This window comes from Panthera tigris, chromosome B1 (genome assembly GCF_018350195.1).
Source record: "Panthera tigris isolate Pti1 chromosome B1, P.tigris_Pti1_mat1.1, whole genome shotgun sequence".
Lineage (NCBI taxonomy): Eukaryota > Metazoa > Chordata > Mammalia > Carnivora > Felidae > Panthera > Panthera tigris.
In genome coordinates, this window is record NC_056663.1 from 24,231,431 (window position 1) to 24,255,585 (window position 24,155).

Genomic DNA, 24,155 nt, shown 5'->3' on the forward strand with positions numbered 1-24,155 from the left:
ATGGTTAAAGTAGTAAATTTCATATTATGTATATATCATCACAAAGAAAAGATACTACTTTCAAAGACCATTGGTTTTGCACTTTACTATTTTATGTCACATTTTGTAGATATTTTCAGTGGGTGCATTAGTCTGCTATGAGCTACTCTGACATAGGCATTCTTATTACTTTCAGATATTCTCAAGATGCATTTTTAAACCTCAATTGACGTTTATCAAGTACTTTCAAGTATTGTGCATGTGTATGCAAGTCATTATGATAAATTCTGGAGATTAAAAGAGAAGGAAGAAGCAAAATGATAGAAAAATACATGTATGCATATTGGTCTCTTCTCCCAGTTCCTGACACAAAGCTTCTAAAACCCTTAAAATTTCTAAGTAACAAGAGCATTAGGAGCATCTTTTAACCTCTGTGCTCTTTGATCCTGGCTCCTGACAGAGCCCCTAAATCTCTTGGAATTTCCTAGGTGCAGAGATATCGTTTGTCCTAATGAGCGGACTTTTATTGGGTGCCTGGAGAGCTTTAGGATGGGGCTTCTTACTGAAAAGACCAAGCCATGATTAGAAAGTTGGAACTTTCAGTCCCATCCACCTCTCCAGAAAATGGGAGAGGGGTTGGGGACTGAGTTAACCATTGATCATGCTTATATGATAATGCCTGTATAAAATCCCCAAAGTACAGAGTTTTGAGAGCTCTGGATTGATGAACATGTGGAGGTACTGGAGGAGCAGTACCTTCTGAGGGTAGGAAGTCTCTCTACGCTTCCCTCATACCTCATTGTGTACATCTCCTTCATCTGGCTGTCCCTGATCCTGTTATAATAAGCCAGTAATCTAATAAGAAGGATGTTCCCTTGAGTTCTGTGGGCCATTCTGGCAAATTAACAAACCTGAGAAGGTCATAGGAACCTTCAATTTAGCAGTGTGGTCAAAACACAGGTATGGAGTGCCTGGGTGGCTCAGTTGGTTGAGCATCCAACTCTTGATGTCAGCTCAGGTTTTGATCTCATGGTCCTGAGTTCAAGCCCCACACTGGGCTCCATGCTGGGCATGAAGCCTACTTAAAAACAAACAAACCCCCCAAAACAACAAACAAACAACAAAAACAACAACAACAAAAACAGGGGCACCTGGGTGGCTCAATTGGTTAAGCATCCAACTCTTGATTTCCACTCACAATTGTGAGATCGAGCCCTGAACTGGGTGTGGAGCCTGCTTAAGATTCTCTCTCTCTCTTCCTCTCCCTCCCCTAAAAATAAAGGAAGGAAGGAAGGAAGGAAGGAAGGAAGGAAGGAAGGAAGGAAGGGAGGAACACAGGTAACAACTGGACTCTCATTTGGCATCTGAAATGGGGACGTGGGTAGCAATCTCATGGGACTGAACTCAACCTGTGGAATTTATGTCCAGGTCAATAGTGTCAGAATTTACTTAAATTGTAGGGCACCCAGCTGGTGTCTTAGAAAATTGTTTAATGTGTGAAAAATATACACATCTGGAGTCAGAAGCATCATGAATATAGAGTAAAAGAAAAACACAGGAGTGCTTTTTTCTATTCAGAAGACATAATGTGTTCTCTCAGTAAAGTCAGACCATAGGGAGAGAGTTGCCAGTAAACAATGAGGTATAACACATTGCGATAAAAACTTGAATAAAAGAATAGTTGTTATGGAAACAAAGAAAAAGGAATAGGATATATTATGGGAATGTTTCTAAAATAATACAACTGTTGTTATTGAATCATAACTTACCAGAATATAGTTCAGAATATGACAGGCACTTTCAACTTGAATTTTTCCTTGTACACTGATAAAATAAGCTTTGCTTTATAAGAGAGTACGAGCATCACCAATATGAAAAAGGATTAATAGGCTACATTAATGATAATGAGAACCTTTAGGAAGCTAATATCATAGTATAGGCAGAAAGTGAAAAAAAAAACTGAATTAAAAATAGCAGTGAGGATAAAACAAAGGAGATAGACAGAATCGACCATTCTGCAGCAGATTTTACTTTGATTTTATTTTTTAAGTTTATTTATTTTGAGAGAGAGAGAGAGAGGGAGGGAGGCACAGTGAGAGAGGGAAAGAGAGAATCCCAAGCAGGCTCTGCGCTGTAAGTGCAGAGCCTGACAAGTGTCTCCATGCCATGTACAATGAGATCATAACCTAAGCGGAAATCATGAGATGCTTAACTGACTGAGCCACCCAGGTGCCTCTTACTTTGTTTTTAAATTCAGGTACAAAAGATTGAGAGAGTTATACCTATCAATTTATGGAACATTGTTATCATTAGTCCCTGCAAATATTCTCACTTAATGTTTACCATTTATTGTTTATTCATTTATTTTTTCATTTTTTAATTTATATCTCCTTTTCCACTTCCATTATCAGCACTTACCCTCTCTTTATAGTCTGTTCCTTTTAAAGACCATTTTATTCCTGTGTTCTGACAAATGGATTTCATCTGTGTTATACACACATTTTTAATTAAAATAAATATTCTCTCTCTTACTTGCTCATCTTCTAACTACTGTTGCTAAGGGTACATCTACTCACTTGTTGCACGTTGCATGATGCTCCATGGCGTGCATGCACTATATTTCACTCATCCACCTTTACAGAGATGGATGCTTAGATCTTATCCAAGTACCAACCACCATAACCAACCCACCCCCCCCACACACACACCCAAAAAAAAGACCACACATATACACAAAGACCCTACACAAGCCTATCCTCCAACATATTCATAGGATATGGGGACTGATTCGTTGGGGAAAACAAAGAAACGTTGACCATGACTCCAAATTTTGTACTAAAAGCTAGAAAGAAGATTGATAGTAGAATCACTACCTACCATACCTTGTCAACCAATATTCCCCCAAACATATTTTATCTCTTAAAAGTTTTCTGAATGTATATGTTTAAAAATTTGGAAAAGAACAGTTCTAAATTTTGATTACTATGCATGTAGGGAAGAGAGATTCTTTCTCTGACTTCCAGGTCAGTAGAAACTAACTTAAATCTGCATCATTTATGTGGACCTCTGTGATTAAATGAAATTTCCTTTTCTTGTAATCAAATATTTTAAGAAAGTCTGTGATAATTGAATTACCATAGAGAAAAGCTTTCAGTGCACATGTTAAAAATGAAAGAGTCTTTCTGGTGATGGTGGTACATTAATAAAGCACTCTGTGGAGGAAAAAAATTATATGTTTGAGTGGTCAATATGAGTATCATCTTATCCTACTTTTTTTCCCACCAGGCAGAAATATGAATGTTCTGATTTCTTTAATATAGATTGTAGTTCATTTTCATTTTTAACATCAGTTTTATCCTTGCCCTAAGATTTAGTTTAATTTTTAATTTAATTTTAATTTAAAAAGTATCATGGACTTACTGCTTTTTGATAAAATGATTTCTCAATAATCAAGTAATAACATTACATCAAGGGAGCAGGATTGAGAAGAGAGAGGAGAGAAGTCAAACTATGATGCAGAGACATGGGAGCCTTGACTGACCCAACAGGGAGCTCTGATGCCAGCATAATCCTGCGAGTTGTCTAGAGTGGGGATATAATAGCTGAGCCTTTAAATCTTCACAGTGATTAGTTGATCAAGGACATGATGGCTCTTTGCAGGTGAAGCGTTTCTTGACAGGACTGACAACTAAAGGTTTTCTGCCATTGGTGGTCATGGCAAGTGGGGCAAGCCCTTCACTGAAGTAGGACCTGACTTTCGCTGGATGAGGTGGCTTACCTAGTAGAATGACTAAACTCGTCATTTCTCAGGGATCTCACACTAGGGTGATGGCACTTGTTTATTTACTGTCAAAATTTGGCCAGAGAGGCCCATGGATTCTGGGTCAAAAAATTGGTTCATGACCAACATTGGGTGAGGAATCATGCATTGTTTATTGGGACAACTGCCTTCAGCCTACTATTCATCCACCTTTGAGATACTTTGACACCGCAAGATGAATAGTGCCCTTGTTGTGTAATCATCATTTTTGCCTCTGTGGCCGCCGTCTTCATAACATTATGGGGTTGTGCCCTGATTGCTCCTCTAACCTGGCCCCTCATTATCATACTGTGTTAACCTGGCTTTAGGCTACTACCATTTGGCCTTTATTGTCTTTGGGCCCTGTCATCTCCATTGCTGTCAGTGCAACTAATTTTATAATGGTCTCTTCTATTATCAGCCCTGATCTACAGAGGAGAGCTACCACTGAACTTAATGAATCTTGTATACCTCTCAACAGTGATTTCCTGTACCTTGGTAAATGGTGTATCCTGTGGGCTTTCCCACAGATGGTATTGATTTCATGGATCATTCATGCAGTTCAGCATATTCACTTCCCTGAGACGTTTAGTCACTTCTTTCACTATCTGCCATGAAAATCCAGGTCGCAAGTTACTTGACATGGGTCATTACATTTAACATGCTTCTAAGAGCTATCCTAGTAATGAGTTTGCACAATCTGTGAGGAGCCTTTCCAGGTGTGATATTCTATATCCCAAATCCAACTTCGTATTCTGATCACATGATAAAACATCCTCAGAAACCACTTGCCTTCCTCTTGCTGGTACATGCTGGCTGGCTGGATCTTGCCACTCCTTTGTAATATAGTCTCTTTCTCCTTATCAGTCCCCCTTTTATCTCATCCGGTTTATGTTTCAGCTAAATCCTAGGGCACAGATAGTGGCCAGGAGAGTAGGTGAGAGAAAATCCAGAGAGGGGCAAATGTAGATTTGAGAAGAACCTCTACATGTGTCCAGCCAGTCAAATGGGGAGTTCTACCCCTAAATCAGGAAGGATGGCCTACTTCAAGAAGCTCAGAGGTTTCCGGGGATTAGCACAATCTCTGAAAGGTCTTACAGCTAAAGATAACTCACTCTCCTCCCTTCTAGCAGTTGGGGCAATAAGTCTTTCATGTAAGGGCTATCTGTATAGCACATCCACTGTGTGTCAGAGCGATGTCAGAAGACAAGTAAGTGGGTGGGACTTGGTAATTGATCCATAATGAGAAGTAGGACTACAGAGTCCAGGATGAGATACAGATTTCTATTAAATAGAAATGATAATAATTCTTTGAAATAAGGGGCACATCATAAGAAGTAGTTCATGTTGGGAGGTTATCACTTTTTGGGGGGATGTGCTTGGTTTGAGATGCTTGTGATATTCCAGGAAATAGTAGGAAGTAAGTAGATAAATACCTCTGTCTAGAATTCAGAAGACAAATTTGAGTTGTAAAAATCTGGTTGTAAAAATAAATCATGGAATCAATGATGAGCCAAAAGATGTGGTACCTGCCTAAAATAAGCTTACAACCTGATGGCAGGTGTAATCAAATATTAACACAAAAAGGATGTCAGCTGGTGCAAAGTCTGGTAAGGCTCTTGAAGGAAATGTCTATGGTGTTGTGATTCACAAAACAGACAGTTAGTTCCAAGCTTGTATGGGAAGATGCCTTCAGGGGAAGATGCCTTCAGTAAGACATGTTTGAACTGCTATGCCAAGGATTTGACAGAGATAACCAATGGAGAGAGAAGAGGGATGGGGAGAAAGAAAATAATATGCAAAGTTCCAGTGGCAGAAGCTTGATGTAATTAAAGGAATTTTAGTCATGGAATGAGTGTGAATATATAGAGCGGAGAGTCTACTGGGATGGATTCAATTGTTCTCTTAGTAGACTAGTATGTAGTTTAGGAGGAGGGAAGAGAGAAAGGAGAGGGATGGAGAGCAGAAGGGAGGAAGAGTGAGAGAAAGAGAGAGAAAGAGGGAAAGATTATTTGTGAGGTCATGATACTTAAGGAAGTGTTGGGAAAAAGCGATACACTCTGAGAAGGATAGTTATGTATCTAGTCCTCAGGAAGAACAAGATGCAGAGATACGTTTGCCAAGTAGAATTAGCCTCTATTTTCTCTTGGCCTCTCTTAACCTAGGCGTATTCTGCTTTTCACTATGTAACTGGAAGTATGGTCACAGTAAACTCCCATTTTTATGTCCAAAGAGATATTTTTAATTGGTTGTTATTCTTGATTTTGAGTTCAAAATATCTAGTAAAGATATCTGATTGACCCAGCTTGGGTTTAGTTATTGACTCTTGCTAGTATCATCTGTAGCAAGCACATCAGAGCCAGCTGGGGCTGACCAAGGGAGAAGGAGGCGGTTCTCACAGGAAGGCTTCCATCAGAGGCTGATGTCTGTCTGTGATATAACAAACAAAAGTTGAAAAGGGTGTCATTGGAACTATAATAAAGTATAATAGATAAAAAGTAGAATAAAAACTTATTAAATAGTATTCATAATGGAACTGATATTAAAAATGTGATGCTAGACTACATGTTGTAGACAAAAATAACCCATCCTCAAAACGTGAGAGTGAAATAAATGGAAACCTATAGTATCCTTCAAGGAAGCTTGTAGTATCTTTTAAGTTTAGGCTGAGAGATGACCCATTGCATTTCTGTATGAAAAGTTCTCATTGACGGTGAGAAGAATCTTCAGATATAAAAACCTAAGTTACATCTTTAGTTTAAGAGGCTAGATGTTACAGTTATAAATTCAGTGTTGTGCTTGCCAGGTACCATGTGGATTAGAAGATTGTGTAAGCCATAAAGCAATCCAAAGTCAGACAATTCTTACCAATGGTCCCATTATCTGGTCCCACAGAGAGCATCAGCTTCCTCATGTGTATCTTCATGGGATTTCTTTCCTGTCTCTAATGAGGGTCCCCAATTAGTTCCAGGTTAGTAGCATAGCTACAATTTTAAGTTTGAGAAATTAATTTTACCTACACCTCCTGTGAACTAACCTCTTCTAAATACACACATACATGCATGCATGCATAACTTAGTTTTACAGGATGAGGGTAACCAAAAAACAATTCATAGGAAGAATGTCAAATGGTGAATGTTTTATTTGCGGAAAATATTGTTTTGAGGCTTCTTTAAAATGTCCGATGCCTGAACAAATATCAATAATTTGTTCCTAGAACTTCATTTTCAAGGCAAATTTTATAATCATTTGGAACCAGAGTTTTCTCTTAACCAGAACTTTTTTCAGAATATCATGATTCAGGTCTGAGCCAAAAGAGAAACATATGCTGGTAAATGAAGTCAGTTAGAGAAGGAAATTTTTAAAAATAAAAAGGCATACAATTTAAGAAAGAAGAAGAGATATCAATTAATTCAAATAATAATGAAAAGTATCAGGACATCCTTATTGGAGTTATATAATAAAGTAGATTTAACTCACAGTTTTTATTCCTATTGTCGCCTAGATGGATTAAAAGTAGAAAGAATAGGCTTAGGGTAAACTTACCAGCTGCACAAGATATCTCTCTCTCTCTCTCTGTCTATCTCTCTCTCTCTCTCTCTCTCTCTCTCTGTCTCTCTCTCTCTCTCACTGGTGTTTTCAATAAAACGAGAACAAGGTTGTTGTGATGTGACATTGGCTCAGTATCTACTAAAGTGCTCTATGAACTAAGCTATTACCATGAATTCCATAGTGAAAGTGGATATTATAGATGTTGTGTTGGGAGTTTGGAAGGAATTCTTAGGTAACACCTTACATGAGGCCTCTACCAAGAAGAGTTGTCATACCCTCCAGTTTTATTCTGAATTTATAGGTCCAATATGTGATTTTATTCGAGGCAAAAAGGGACTTTTCTTTAAGGAAGTAAATAATGCTTATGGTAACTGACCAATTTATGCAAAAACCAGTCTTGTGCTCAGCATTACGTGTCTTTCACATTTCTTATAGACATTAAGAAATTACATCTATGAAGCAGACCAGATTCCTAGCAGTGTTCAGCATATTCTCCCCATATTTAAAAAGAGCTGGGAAGCCAAGCTATGAACAGAATTTAGTGGTGCTGTATATAGGCTCTCAATAAGTATTTGTGGAGATACCATGGCTTTTAATCTTTTTTTAATGTTTATTGTTTTTGAAAGAGAGAGAGAGATAGAGCAGGGGAGGGGCAGAGAGAAAGGTAGACACAGAATCCGAAGCAGGCTCCAAGCTCCAAGCTGTCAGCACAGAGCCCGACATGGGGCTTGAACTCCTGAGCTGTGAGATCATGACCTGAGCTGAAGAAGGATACTTAACTGACTGAGCCACTCAGGCGCCCCAAACTTTTTAATCCCTTGTATGCTTAACAGTGCACCTCTTTGTTAATAGATCTGCATACAGTATATGCACAGCGTGTTCAAAGGGACATTATTCCATCTATTCCAACATGTGAGCAGATGAGTAGAGGATCTATTGGACACAATATTTAGTGAACACTGTATTGAAGGAAATAAATATGTTCTGTTACCCCAGACTTCTCAGAATGTTTAGTATGCTAATATGCATTATGAATCTGAGTGGGAATATATCATTTTGTAGTTTCCTAATTTTAACTGAACATGAAGCTTTTTTCTTTCCTTTGGGTTTATTATAATCCTCGTAGTATTCTTTTTATATTTTGGGGAAGACAGGCATGTTAACAGTGAACCTGTAGGCTTTGTACCCTTGCTACAAAGATTAAAATATGGATGTTCTTCAGTCATCGACACAGTCACTGTACAGATGACAGTCTTTAGGGAGCGTAGCATTATTACTAATTCATTATTTAATATTTTTCTTAAGTCAATATCTGAGGTTCTTTCCAGTTGTCTCCATTTACCACCAAGAAATATGACTTGTGTATAGTAGTAGCAGGTTGGGTTTTCCAAAGCGCTTTTCATTAGCAAGTGTCTGTCTTTTACCACAATTGCGAATCACATTCTTTGGGTTTAATCTTAATTTCAATTTAAGGTAGTATAATGCTGGTGCTCACACACACACTTAAATCTGTTTTAAACAATTAATATTACAATACTAGATTCAGACACACCAATAGTTTTCTCCAGATACTGATTCCGAGAGATACTCTATAGGAAAACATTTTTTTCAAGAATATTGAACATAAAACACTTATGTGTTCCAAATGTTCCTACAATGGTCTGTTTCCACATAAACATAGCTATAATCTATTCCCTATCATTTTAAGTAAATGTGTATATATTAAAAATGTATATTGCTCGTCTCATATATAGTTTCATTGGATTTGTTGAACTCATCCATTTTTTCCTCCATTTACTGGATGATTATGATTCGTATTTGCATTGCCAAATGAACATATGTTTGGTTTTGGTTTTATTTTGTTTCAGCATAGTTTCATTCTGATGGTTTTAAGTGATTACATATGTTGTATGAGGTTATTGATATGTAGATTGTTAGAAAAAAAGGAAATGCTTATCAAATGATTCTATTATCAGTAGAGGAAAATTTGGAAAACAAATTGAATTTTATTTTATTATACTTTTTAAAAATGATTCACATAATTAAAAGAACACCAGTACAAATAAGAGATACAAAGTGCAACGTTTATTGTGGTATTTAAATATGAATACATTAAAGCCTTTTCACAATGCTGACAATGATGTATAAATTATGAAACTTTGAACAACTATTGGCTATGAACAAAGGTAATAAATGCTCCAGATTGTAAAAGCTCCAGATTGTTGTTATGTTATTAACAACAATTTCTCAAGATGCTTCTATACATGCTGAATTAGAGGTCATATTCCTAAATCTATCGATTCTTATCACCATAGAGTTCATTTTCTAATAATGGACAGGAATAAGGCAGGCCAATTAAAAGGAAAATAAAATACAGCCTTATAGCAAACAATGCAGTAAAAACGTACACATAAAGCAGGCTGTCAACTTACATTTTGTTTGTTCTTTTTCTTGTGCTTGGGGAAAAACAGCTCATTATAAATTATAAATAACACCAGCTTAAAACAGGTACAAAAAAGAAAGAAAAATGCCTACATATTTTAAAGAGAATTTCTTCTTTAATTAGGAGTTGGGAATTAAACATATTTAAGGGAAATTGGCATATAATAAAGAATCAATAACAAAAGACACTCAAAAGTGGTTTGTAATTGTTTTCAAAAAATCGAATACTTCCATTTCCTTGTACGGTTCTTTACTTTATTAAAAATATTTAATTCCCAAGGTCTCACCAATAATTTATCTTACTAGACTTCAATTTATCTCTAAATAGCCTTTTTAAGGTCATTTCCTCATGCAAATTGAAGTATAGAATGAACATCATTAAATAATCAAAGCCATAAAAGTACATGTATTTGTCTCCCTTTCTAATCCCTTTCTTTTGAAATGATCTTAGCAATTTGGAAGAAGTTTATTTTTGGTTTTAACCAGAAAAAATACATTCATGTAATATATATATATATATATGATTATCTCCTGGCTACTGGAATCTTTCAATTTTCTTAGAAAACTTTTTAAATAATTGGGGCGCCTGGGTGGCTCAGTCGGCTAAGCAGCTGACCTTGTTTGGCTTAGGTCATGATCCCATGGTTTGTGAGTTCCAGCCCCGCATCAGGCTCTCTGCTGTCAGTGCTGAGCTCACTTAGGATCCTGTCTCCCTCTCTGTCTCTACCCCTCCCTCACTTGTCCTTTGTCTGTGTCTCAAAAATAAATAAATAAATAAATAAATAAATAAATAAATAAATAAATAAAAATCAAGTCCCAGATTTTCTATATTATTTAATGGTCCAACAATTTAAATTTCTTTTTTCTCAATCCATGTCAACATGCTTATTACTTTGAGAGTTACATTTGCCTGTCAAGCCATAACTCAAATCCTGGTTAGTGCCATCTAAACAGCTCTTCTAATACCAATCAGCTAAGAGTTAAAAAGAATCTTGTGTGAGGACAGACTACACTAGATTGAAAACATTGCAATGTTATGAGTGTGGATTTTAAATTAATACGACATGCGATCAATGTTCTCTTTGTTTACATTCATATCTATGATTTATTTTAATGTCAATATTTCATAATAAATTCCAGAGAGATTATTTCTCAACAAAGTATCTTCCACCTTGTCCAAAAAAATCAAATGCATGAACACTATAATAAAGATTGTCTGCAGTTTCTAAAAATAAATTGTATAAATTTTAGTGATGACATAATTTTTATAAGGATATCAATTTTTGTTTTAACTTTTATCGAGTAAATTTTACTGATAAGTTAAATACTTTTGCATTTAGTGACCACATACTTCATACAAACCACTGTTGGACAGACTCTGGTAGAAGAAAGAGCAAATACATACAGAAATAAAATAATTAACTTTTCAAGAAGAGATAAAAATGTATACACAGTGAATTAAAACTGCAAGCCGAATATGATACCTTTTATGAAAAAATACAAATATAGTACTTTGCATGTTCAGAGTAGAAACTTTCAAACCCAAGCTGTCTGGCTCCACATTCCTTTCTAAAATGACACTACACTGTCTGTGAAAAATAGTTAAGTGATTTGTGAAATTAATAGATAATAAATAACTGCATCATAACCATAATGATAAAGCTTGCTGTAGACACTACTAAGGTTCAAAAATAATCTCTGAAAATAAACAATATGAATTTTATAGTAATGATGGGACAACAATTTAAATTATTTTTAGTAAAATGTTAATAACGGCTAAGGCTATTCCTTATTTCTACATAAGTTAGGCATTATGCTAAGCTTTTTATATCCTCATGCAGCCCTTGCCACAAATACATTAAGTGGTGTTTTTACTGCATTTACTGATGACAAATTTAAGGCACAAAGAGATTAGTTAAGTGGTTCAAGCTTACATAGGATGAAGACGACAGAACCAAGGTTGAGACCTGAGCCATAAGTATATTCAGTTCTCCAATTTCTGGTGTCGCGGTAATGTCATCCTGAACAGCAAATGCAGAAGTTCTTTTCTCCCTTTAAGAGTGGAAGGGACCAAGAATATCGTGGATCAGGAGAGTATAGCGATAGAATACAATCACTTTCTAATGCTCCTGCAGAAGGGAAACCATCTTATAAATTATTTTTATTCAATATATGAAGTTTATTGTCAAATTGGTTTCCATACAACACCCAGTGCTCATCCCAAAAGGTGCCCTCCTCAATACCCATCACCCACCCTCCCCTCCCTCCCACCCCCCATCAACCCTCAGTTTGTTCTCAGTTTAAGAGTCTCTTATGCTTTGGCTCTCTTCCAATCTAACCTCTTTTTTTTTTCCTTCCCCTCCCCCATGGGTTTCTGTTCAGTTTCTCAGGATCCACATAAGAGTGAAACCATATGGTATCTGTCTTTCTCTGTATGGCTTATTTCACTTAGCATCACACTCTCCAGTTCCATCCATGTTGCTACAAAGGGCCATATTTCATTCTTTCTCATTGCCCCGTAGTACTCCATTGTGTATATAAACCACAATTTCTTTATCCATTCATCAGTTGATGGACATTTAGGTTCTTTCCATAATTTGGCTATTGTTGAGAGTGCTGCTATAAACATTGGGGTACAAGTGCCCCTATGCATCAGTACTCCTGTATCCCTTGGGTAAATTACTAGCAGTGCTACTGCTGGGTCATAGGGTAGATCTATTTTTAATTTTTTGAAGAACCTCCACACTGTTTTCCAGAGTGGCTGCACCAGTTTGCATTCCCACCAACAGTGCAAGAGGATTCCCGTTTCTCCACATCCTCACTAGCATCTATAGTCTCCTGATTTGTTCATTTTGGCCACTCTGACTGGCGTGAGGTGATATCTGAGTGTGGTTTTGATTTGTATTTCCCTGATGAGGAGCGACGTTGAGCATCTTTTCATGTGCCTGTTGGCCATCTGGATGTCTTCTTTAGAGAAGTGTCTATTCATGTCTTCTGCCCATTTCTTCACTGGATTATTTGTTTTTCGGGTGTGGAGTTTGGTGAGCTCTTTATAGATTTTGGATACTAGCCCTTTGTCCGATATGTCACTTGCAAATATCTTTTCCCATTCCATTGGTTGCCTTTTAGTTTTGTTGGTTGTTTCCTTTGCTGTGCAGAAGCTTTTTATCTTCATAAGGTCCCAGTAGTTCATTTTTGCTTTTAATTCCCCTGCTTTTAATCCCCTTTGGGGATGTGTCAAGTAAGAAATTGCTACGGCTGAGGTCAGAGAGGTCTTTTCCTGCTTTCTCCTCTAAGGTTTTGATGGTTTCCTGTCTCACATTCAGGTCCTTTATCCATTTTGAGTTTATTTTTGTGAATGGTGTGAGAAAGTGGTCTAGTTTCAATCTTCTGCATGTTGCTGTCCAGTTCTCGCAGCACCATTTGTTAAAGAGACTGTCTTTTTTCCATTGGATGTTCTTTCCTGCTTTGTCAAAGATTAGTTGGCCATACATTTGTGGGTCTAGTTTTGGGGTTTCTATTCTATTCCATTGGTCTATGTGTCTGTTTTTGTGCCAATACCATGCTGTCTTGATGATGACAGCTTTGTAGTAGAGGCTAGAGTCTGGGATTGTGATGCCTTCTGCTTTGGTCTTCTTCTTCAAAATTACTTTGGCTCTTCAGGACCTTTTGTGGTTCCATATGAATTTTAGGATTGCTTGTTTTAGTTTCGAGAAGAATGCTGGTGCAATTTTGATTGGGATTGCATTGAATGTGTAGATAGCTTTGGGTAGTATTGACATTTTGACAATATTTATTCTTCCAATCCATGAGCAGGGAATGTCTTTCCATTTCTTTCTGTCTTCTTCAATTACCTTCATAAGCTTTCTATAGTTTTCAGCATACAGATCTTTTACGTCTTTGGTTAGATTTATTCCTAGGTATTTTATGCTTCTTGGTGCCGTTGTGAATGGGATCAGTTTCTTCATTTGTCTTTCTGTTGCTTCATTGTTAGTGCATAAGAATGCAACTGATTTCTGTACATTGATTTTGTATCCTGCAACTTTGCTGAATTCATGTATCAGTTCTAGCAGACTTTTGGTGGAGTCTATCGGATTTTCCATGTATAATATCATGTCATCTGCAAAAAGCGAAAGCTTGACTTCATCTTTGCCAATTTGGATGCCTTTGATTTCCTTTTGTTGTCTGATTGCTGATGCTAGAACTTCCAGCACTATGTTAAACAACAGCGGTGAGAGTGGGCATCCCTGTCGTGTTCCTGATCTCAGGGAAAAAGCTCTCAGTTTTTCCCCATTGAGGATGATGTTAGCTGTGGGCTTTTCGTAAATGGCTTTTATGATCTTTAAGTATGTTCCTTCTATCCCGACTTTCTCAAGGGTTTTTATTAAGAAAGGATGCTGAATTTTGTCAAAGGCCTTTTCTGCATCGATTGACAGGATCCTATGGTTCTTATCTTTTCTTTTATTAATGTGATGTATCACATTGATTGATTTGTGAATGTTGAACCAGCCCTGCATCCCAGGAATGAATCCCACTTGATCATGGTGAATAATTCTTTTTATATGCTGTTGAATTCGATTTGCTAGTATCTTATTGAGAATTTTTGAATCCATATTCATCAGGGATATTGGCCTATAGTTCTCTTTTTTTACTGGGTCTCTGTCTGGTTTAGGAATCAAAGTAATACTGGCTTCATAGAATGAGTCTGGGAGTTTTCCTTCCCTTTCTATTTCTTGGAATAGCTTGAGAAGGATAGGTATTATCTCTGCTTTGAACGTCTGGTAGAACTCCCCTGGGAAGCCATCTGGTCCTGGACTCTTATTTGTTGGGAGATTTTTGATGACTGATTCAATTTCTTCGCTGGTTATGGGTCTGTTCAAGCTTCCTATTTCCTCCTGATTGAGTTTTGGAAGCGTGTGGGTGTTTAGGAATTTGTTCATTTCTTCCAGGTTGTCCAGTTTGTTGGCATATAATTTTTCACAGTATTCCCTGATAATTGCTTGTATCTCTGAGGCATTGGTTGTAATAATTCCATTTTTCATGATTTTATCTATTTGGGTCATCTCCCTTTTCTTTTTGAGAAGCCTGGCTAGGGATTTATCAATTTTGTTTATGTTTTCAAAAAACCAACTCTTGGTTTCGTTGATCTGCTCTACAGTTTTTTTAGATTCTATATTGTTTATTTCTGCTCTGGTCTTTATTATTTCTCTTCTTCTGCTGGATTTAGGCTGCCTTTGCTGTTCTGCTTCTATTTCCTTTAGGTGTGCTGTTAGATTTTGTATTTGGGATTTTTCTTGTTTCTTGAGATAGGCCTGGATGGCAATGTATTTTCCTCTCAGGACTGCCTTCACTGCATCCCAAAGCGTTTGGATTGTTGTATTTTCATTTTCGTTTGTTTCCATATATTTTTAAATTTCTTCTCTAACTGCCTTGTTGACCCATTCATTCCTTAGTAGGGTGTTCTTTAACCTCCATCCTTTTGGAGGTTTTCCAGACTTTTTCCTGTGGTTGATTTCAAGCTTCATAGCATTGTGGTCTGAAAGTATGCATGGTATGATTTCAATTCCTGTATACTTATGAAAGGCTGTTTTGTGACCCAGTATATGATCTATCTTGGAGAATGTTCCATGTGCACTTAAGAAGAAAGTATATTCTGTTGCTTTGGGATGCAGAGTTCTAAATATATCTGTCAAGTCCATCTGATCCGATGTATCATCCAGGGCCCTTGTTTCTTTATTGACCGTGTGTCTAGATGATCTATCCATTTCTGTAAGTGGAGTGTTAAAGTCCCCTGCAATTACCACATTCATATCAATAAGGTTGCTTATATTTGTGAGTAATTGTTTTATATATTTGGGGGCTCCTGTATTTGGTACATAGACATTTATAATTGTTAGCTCTTCCTGATGGATAGACCCTGTGATTATTATATAATGCCCTTCTTCATCTCTTGTTACAGCCTTTAATTTAAAGTCTAGTTTGTCTGATATAAGTATGCTACCCCAGCTTTCTTTTGACTTCCAGTGGCATGATAAATAGTTCTCCATCTCACTTTCAATCTGAAGGTGTCCTCAGGTCTCAAATGAATCTCTTGTAGACGGCAAATAGATGGGTCTTGTTTTTTTATCCATTCTGATACCCTATGTCTTTTGGTTGGCGCATTTAGTCCATTTACATTCAGTGTTATTATAGAAAGATATGGGTTTAGAGTCATTGTGATGTCTGTATGTTTTATACTTGTAGTGATGTCTCTGGTACTTTGTCTCACAGGATCCCCCATAGGATCTTTTGTAGGGCTGGTTTAGATGTGACGAATTCCTTCAGCTTTTGTTTGTTTGGGAAGACCTTTATCTCTCCTTCTATTCTAAATGACAGACTTGCTGGATAAAGGATTCTCGGCTGCATATTTTTCTGTTCATCACATTGAAGATCTGCCATTCCTTTCTGGCCTGCCAAGTTTCAGTAGAGAGATCAGTCATGAGTCTTATAAGACTCCCTTTATATGTTAGAGCACATTTATCTCTAGCTGCTTTCAGAATTTTCTCTTTGTCCTTGTATTTTGCCAGTTTCACTATGAATGTCTTGCAGAAGATCGATTCAAGTTACGTCTGAAGGGAGTTCTCTGTGCCTCTTGGATTTCAATGCCTTTTTCCTTCCCCAGTTCAGGGAAGTTCTCTGCTATGATTTCTTCAAGTACACCTTCAGCACCTTTCCCTCTCTCTTCCTCCTCTGGAATACCAATTATGCGTATATTATTTCTCTTTAGTGCATCACTTCTCTAATTTTCCGCTCATACTCCTGGATTTTTTTATCTCTCTTTTTCTCAGCTTCTTCTTTTTCCATAATTTTATCTTCTATTTCACCTATTCTCTCCTCTCCTTCTTCAATCCGTGCCGTAGTTGTCTCCATTTTATTTTGCAGCTCATTGATAGCATTTTTTAGCTCCTCCTGTCTGTTCCTTAGTCCCTTGTTCTCTGTAGCAATAGATTCTCTGCTGTCCTTTATACTGTTTTCAAACCCAGCAATTAATTTTATGACTATTATTCTAAATTCACTTTCTGTTATATTGTTTAAGTCATTTTTGATCAGTTCATTAGCTGTTGTTATTTCCTGGAGATTCTTTTGTGGGGAATTCTTCTGTTTTGTCATTTTGGATAGTCCCTGGAGTGGTGCAGGATTGCGGGGCACTACCCCTGTGCTGTTTTGAATAACTTGCGTTGGTGGGCGGGGCCGCAGTCAGACCTGATGTCTGCCCCCAGCCCACCGCTCGGGCCACAGTCAGACTGGTGTGTGCTTTCTCTTCCCCTCTCCTAGGGGCAGGATTCACTGTGGGGTGGCGTGGCCCGTCTGGGCTACTTGCACACTGCCAGGCTTGTGGTGCTGGGGATCTGGCGTATTAGCTGGTGTGGATCGGCAAGGTGCACATGGGCAGGAGGGGCAGGCTTAGCTCACTTTTCCTTTGGAGATCCGCTTCGGGAGGGGCCCTGTGGCATGGGAGGGAGTCAGACCTGCAGGAGAGGTGGATCCACAGAAGCACAGCGTTGGGTGTTTGTGCGCTGCAAGCAAGTTCCCTGGCAGGAACCGGTTCCCTTTGGGATTTTGGCTGGGGGATGGGCGAGGGAGATGGCGCAGGCGAGGGAGATGGCGCTGGCGAGCGTCTTTGTTCCCCACCAAGCTGCGCTCTGTCGTCAGGGGCTCAACAACTCTCCCTCCCGTTGTCCTCCAGCCCTCCCGTTCTCAGAGCAGAGCTGTTAGCTTACAACCTTCCAGATGTCAAGTCCTGCTTGCTGTACGAACACACTCAGTCCGGCCCCTCCGCTTTTGCCAGCCAGACTCGGGGGATCTGCTTGGCCACCGGGCCACCCCTCTGTCCCGGCTCCCTCCCGCCAGTCCGTGGAGCGCGCACCGCCTCGCCGCCCTTCGTACCCTCTTCCGTGGGCCTCTCGTCTACACTTGGCTCCAGAGACTCTGTTCTGCTAGTCTTCTGGCGGTTTTCTGGGTTATTTAGGCAGATGTAGGTGGAATCTAAGTTGTCAGCAGGACGCGCCGTGAGCCCAGAGTCCTCCTACGCCGCCATCTTCCCAGGATTCCCCATCTTATAAATTATTAATGGACTTGGCACATGCCTGTGAGGACCAGGGTGATTACATACTGTATATATGTTATGAATTCTTATAGATTTTATAACTACATGTAGATAATATGGAAGAACTTGAATATTCATTTTTTTAAATACAAAACAGGAGAAATAAAAGGAGGGACAAATGGACATGCTTGAGTGAGGTTAGATTCAAAACACAGTTCTACCATAAGAATCCTACATTTATACGGGGGTATCTATTTCATCTAATTTAAGTGAGATATATTTATATGCCTCAAGTTACGTATCATATAGAAAATATAAGAAGAAAACATTGAGCTGAAGATTCAAAGCTTTCCACAATTAAAGATGCATATGGCACCCATAATATCCTGGTTAACTGGATGTCCAGTTACTTTATTTAAGATGGTTATCTTATGAAAACATTTTTTTAAGATTAGTGTGAATTGTGAGTTATGTTTATGATAGAATTTATTTCTATTGTTCTGAGTTTGACTAAAAGTTGCACTAGATGTTTCCATAGCAACTTCATGGGGAACATTTAGAACACTTCCTTCCGGCACACATTTGAGAATATATGTGGACAGTCACTGTGTGAGATTTAGTCAAGAAAATCACTCAGGGACAAAATAATATTTTAAAGCCACGCGTGTCATTTTGAATGTTCTTTCTGAATTACAGAAAGTTCGATCTCCACTCTGCTTCTGCTACCCCCGCTCAGATGTTCTTTAGGTTTCATGCTGTCTGAAATTTTTGTCAACTTCAAGATCTCAAAATTCAAGGTTCCATTTTCTGATGATAAACCTGTCTTAACATTTCTCATATTTCTTAACTCCTGCTGAATTTAATCATTAATGGGTCATCAGCTGTCATTCCTTGACCCTGTGCTCTTTTTACTGTCCAACATTGCTGTACTGACTTTACTTGTCTCCACCCAATGAGAAAAATGATGGTCAGGCATTGGAGGGGCATCATTTTGTGGTACTTTGGCAAACCCCATACCTAGGACTTTTGCCATTCCTGTTAGCAAATCCTCCTTTTTGAGTCTCTTTCCCTGTTAATTTTGCCAGTTTCTGTTCGTCGATAGCTGTGATGTTGCAAAATGATACTAATTAGAGCCAGTAAACAGGTGACCATGTAGTTGATGTCTAAATCAGAAACACTTTTCACTTTTGAAAGTGAAAGAGGACACTATAAAAGTGGGATAAACCAGCACTGTCTCGGAGAACCTGGGTTGTGCCATCCCAACAAAAGTAGATCAACTTTCTCATCTGAATAAGTGTTCAGTGAAACTTGAAATTCTCTTTAAAAAAAAAAAAATTAGTCAATTCCCTATTAGACATTTCCAGGGTCAGTTTTAGGTTTGAGTCTCAATAAATGAAGTCCTTCATCCCATCCCAAGTTTATTTCAACCAGAATTGACGACTCTGTCCTTCCATTAGAGGATTTAGACTCGACCACCTCAAAATCTCTCTCTCTTTCTCAGTAGTCATTTTCCTTGTGAGACTTTAAAAAAGGGCTTTAATTCTTACTCAAAATTCTGTTCCTTGCTATACTACATCATTGGCTTTCTTTGGTGGTGGGACGTAGGGGCAGGTGGCAGAGACTGGGGCCATGAGAATTTCTTGGCTTTCTTCTTATACTGATCATACCCTTATTTCATGTATGAAATAGTCCTTTCCCACCCATAGACCTAGTCATTATCTAAGAGTTTCTCCTTGGTTTTATAGATACCTTCCCCAGAGAACACTTGCTCATCCATCATAGTAGATTCAGACATGCCTTAAGCGATTGTCACTCTGCAACCCACTTTTTACAGATGTGCTAGTTGATGGATAAATATCTGAATTTTCGATGATACCTCAAAGTTAGAAAGTCCAAAGCTACAATGATGTTTGTCATTGAGCCTACAAAATTTGTTATCCCACTTTTAAAAATCACCACATTTCCTTATTTAGTCATAGTCATGAAACCTGGGATTAGTCACAAATGTCCCTGTTTTCAGTATTTTCAGATAAAATTAGTCACCCAGTCTCATAGGCTTTTCTTCCACCATATTCCTTATACTTATTACCGAGTTGTCCCCTATTACTGATTCTCTGCCAGTTAGCCCCACATAGTGCCTCTACCAGATTAATCTTAAAGCTTAACTCTGATAATTCCAAGCCCTTGAGCTGTTCAAGAACTTTTATGTTTTTTCTTCCGGAGTTTGACCTAAGTACAGACTTCTTACCTTCGCATTCATGGCTTTCCTTTCTCTGGCTTCAAAACATAACTCCAGTTGTTTTCTCTTACAGTATTCTCTTACAGTATTATAAAGTACATACATGAGCCAGATTGGATGTCATGCTGTTTCTTAATATTACAGGATGTTCATTCTGTTTCTCCCTCTACGGACATCACCTGTCGGAACTCCATATTCTTAAGGTCCTTCTCATAGTTCATCTCTTCCATGAGAAATTGTCTATTCTCTTATCAAATTTGAAATCTTTCCTTAATTCTCATGGTACTGTGTTCTTACTTTTTAAATTCATGTTATTCTTTCTCATAGGTGTTATTTATATACTTGTTTTATCCTCCTTATAGAGTGTTGTTTTCTAAAGGAGAGGATATAAACTTAATTTGAATACAGAAATATCATGCTTACTTATACTAGCCAATTATTAAGTACTTGTTGAAATCATTCCACAAATGTGACTATTTGAATATTGTAGAAATATGTATATAACTGTAATGTAAAAATATTATTAGAACTCTCTGCAAACAAAATTTGTTTCCAATAATCAGGTGGCAAGTATCTTTATACCCCCAAAAAGAGTTAAACTGGCTAATGCATGAAGAAAGTAAAGGGTTTATTCATAGATAAATCCTAGTCTCTGATAGAGCTATGAAAAGATACGAGGTCTTTTCATTTTACACAGAGCCCTCTATATGCATGCAGACTGCTGCAATCATTCATTAAGTAGATTCAGTCTCTCATTTTCCTTAAATCATCACTGATTTGAGCTTACTGTTTTCTCAATTTAGCCCTAAGAAAATTATGGCCAGTTATTCATTCTCTAATGAACCTAAAAGTGAACTATATTTCGTTGCTTGTAGGATGGTATGGGAAATCTGAGAGTCACCAAGAAGGGAATCCGACTTGAAGGTATATCTGAGTTTCTACTTCCATTGTATGTGAAAGAAATTCATTCCCGAAAGGTATGTGACATTGGCTTTGGCTTAATGTAAAAGATAATTTAGAGGTTATGTTTTAGCTTGAAATAGGAGGCCAGAATCCCCTTATCTCTTCAGTATGTATTTAGTGTCCTGAAGTTAAAGATTTTTTTGAAGAAATGAAAACAAGGAAACAATTGAAAAACCAGTGGAGAAGGTTAGTTTGAAACAGACAAATTAGAGAACCATTTCTGAATTAAACTGCAGTGTTGCTTTTGTTAGTCTATAAATTTGCCTCTATTTTCACTAGAAGTTAAAAATACAACATCATGGTAATTTCAAAAGGGGCACTTGATACATCATGGGTAATTTTTGCAGGAAACATTGACTTGAATAAATGACTTTATTTCAATATATTATAGATCTTTTCAGCTCAAATGAACGTGCATTTTCTAAAAAGAAAAGATGAGGAAAAGTCTTACTATAGAAATTAAAGTTATTTCTGGATGAACAGTATTTAAAACAAGCACGAATATTTATCCTTTCAAATGTGTGGGTGTGTGTATGTGTGCCTTATGAGTATTTTATCACTTACCAGCATGCTAAAAATCAAGATTATAGTTTAGCCGTTATACATTTTGGCTTTTGTGTGTTACTTTTCAGAAAGTATTATTGGATACCAAAAAATATAACTAGAAACTATTAGGCATATGTGTGTAAGTGTGAAAATCCAGTAAGACAGGAAAAAACGGAAAGCTTGTTATTATATAAAATGTGGAAAGATTATTAACCTTACTTCATAAATATGAAAGTCTATTTTAGACTAGAATCATCTTTAAATATTACCAATGTAATATAATAGCAAAGGGGTTGCATAGTAAGCCATAATTTACTCATTTCCTTCAAAGTTGTTTTTTTTCCTTTAAATCTCATAGTGAAAACAGAACAGAGGATTATTTTTCATAAAACTTCCAATTAGGTGAATTATATTAACTTTAAGTTTATTTTGTTATTATATACAAACCTTGAGAGCTTCACACATGCACCGTATTGACTGCTATTCTCAGTACTAGAAATTTATCACTGAGATCACCTTACCTGCTGGATTTGGGGCAGGTGAATAATACCATAGACACATGTATGAACACCTGACCTTACTATAAAAACTGCTTAAATTTAAAAGATACAAGTTGTGTCTTTGTTTTCTTATTTTTTTTTTTTTTTTTTATGAACGCTGAAAAAAATAGTGGGCATACCTAAGTTAGCACCTTCCCTCCTACTGGAAGTCACCGCCACTCACAGTTATTTACTGTTTTTTTTCTTGTGTTTGGTACTATTCAACAACTTAGTATTTGAAGAAATGAAAACTTATCCATGGAAACCAAGAAATTACTGAACACAGAAAAGTGAGAATAATCATAGGCAGGAACTTCTTTGAAAATGATCCCATTGATAAGTCCAGGGACAGCAAAGATTGATCCTTGAAGCCATTTAGATCAATTCAGAGTGGCTGCCCGGGAATCCAACTTAACAGAAGGATCGGTAAGCCCTTTGCTAACAGGCAGGTCATAGTATTTATCTTCCCAGTTGAAACATTTTTGAGAGTATAACAACACCTGTGCACCAAGATTCTCCTGGGAAACTGGATCTGTGTTTACTCCCTCAGTGGACCAAATAAGAAAGGGTCCACTGATGTGATAGCTTCGAAATGGGAGGTGGTGGCAATCAGGCTTCCTGACCTTTATCCCTGGGGAATTTTGCAACCTCAAGTTCATAAGCCTTTCCAAATCTTACTGTGCTGATTGAAACCTCTGTGCCCCCTTTCACATCCCAGACATGTTGTTTGTCCTCCTGTCCCCCCTCTTCTCCATCTTCCAGTGAAGGCAAAAGCCAGCACAGCACACACAGGTAGGAGCTTGGGCCGTCAACAGACAGGAGGCCTGGTGTTGGCAGAAAAAATAGAGACTCATTTCCTCTTTGAACATTTCTCTACACGTGCACCATAAAAATAAATATTTAAAATGAAGAGAAAATATATATCTTTCATCAGCAGTTCCCACGTTAGGATTCTCTTGCCCATGAATATAGGCAGTGCTTTGTTCTCTGCCATAAAGGCCACTTACTGTTTTAAAAAGCCAGCCAGTTTCTCTGAGCCTGAGTTTTCTCATTAATACAGTGAGTTTCATAGCAATGTATCAAAATACTTCTTCGGTTAAGAAAGAATGCACAAATTCCAGTAATACTAGTAAGAATGAGATCTTTATAAACCCTATTATACATTTCAGGATTTGCACACACTTTTGTGTATTTGAATGTTTTTCTGATAATATATCAAAGTCCCTGTAGGTCTAAGTTAAGGAAATCTATTAAATTCAAAAAGTACTTATAAGGATTCAATTGATATGAGAAAAATACTATACACTATACTCTATTATATGTATCAATTTTAATTTGTATGAATTTTTTCCCTGCAATTTTGATTTGCACCTGTTTGTGTGTGTGTTTTCCTGCATTAATGGCAGTGGGTCCCTTTCTTTATATTTGACTAGTATGCCACTCTGAAATAAAGAATTTTCTTATTTAAAGTAACTTCCTAGGCATGTAGGTAATCCCATACTATTACACAGATTTCTATCAGTCAAAAAAACCCAGTTGCCCACAGACACACACGTCTAGTCTCCTAAAATAGTAAACCATAGGCTGTTTCTACTCCAAGTTAATTTGTCTCCTTCTCCCACCAGTATAGATAGATATTTGAAGTTTACTGTTATAAATCACAGTTTACTCTCTTCTTCATGCTTTTAAAAAATCAGCCTTTTTTGAGTGGTTCATCATTATCAGTACACAGAAAAACACATTACATTCTGTGTTTGAGATATCTTAGAATTCACTGCATATTTCAGAATTAGCATCATTATTTTCAGGGAGTAAGTACTTACCTAACATTTGTGAAGTTACATATGTAGTTTTTCAGATAGGCAAAGTACAAAGGATATGGGTTTTGAGGTTACCTTACCATAAATGATAACGATGATAGTAAGATTTTGAGTCAAACTTCAATGCACGTGATTTAACATTAGGTCAGAATCTTTTAACTATCAGGAAATTAGGGCAAATAATCACCAG

The 24,155-nt window shown here is 37.3% G+C and overlaps 1 protein-coding gene across 2 annotated transcripts in view; it reads left to right on the forward strand.

Annotated features, from left to right (window-relative positions):
- SGCZ (sarcoglycan zeta) overlaps positions 1–24,155 on the forward strand; it is a 542,868-nt gene that overhangs the window by 316,057 nt on the left and 202,656 nt on the right. For both annotated transcript variants that reach the window (XM_042982634.1, XM_042982633.1), the window contains exon 3: positions 20,973–21,074. In XM_042982634.1, the coding sequence (XP_042838568.1) occupies positions 20,973–21,074 (102 nt within the window). The remainder of the gene's footprint in view (positions 1–20,972; positions 21,075–24,155) is intronic.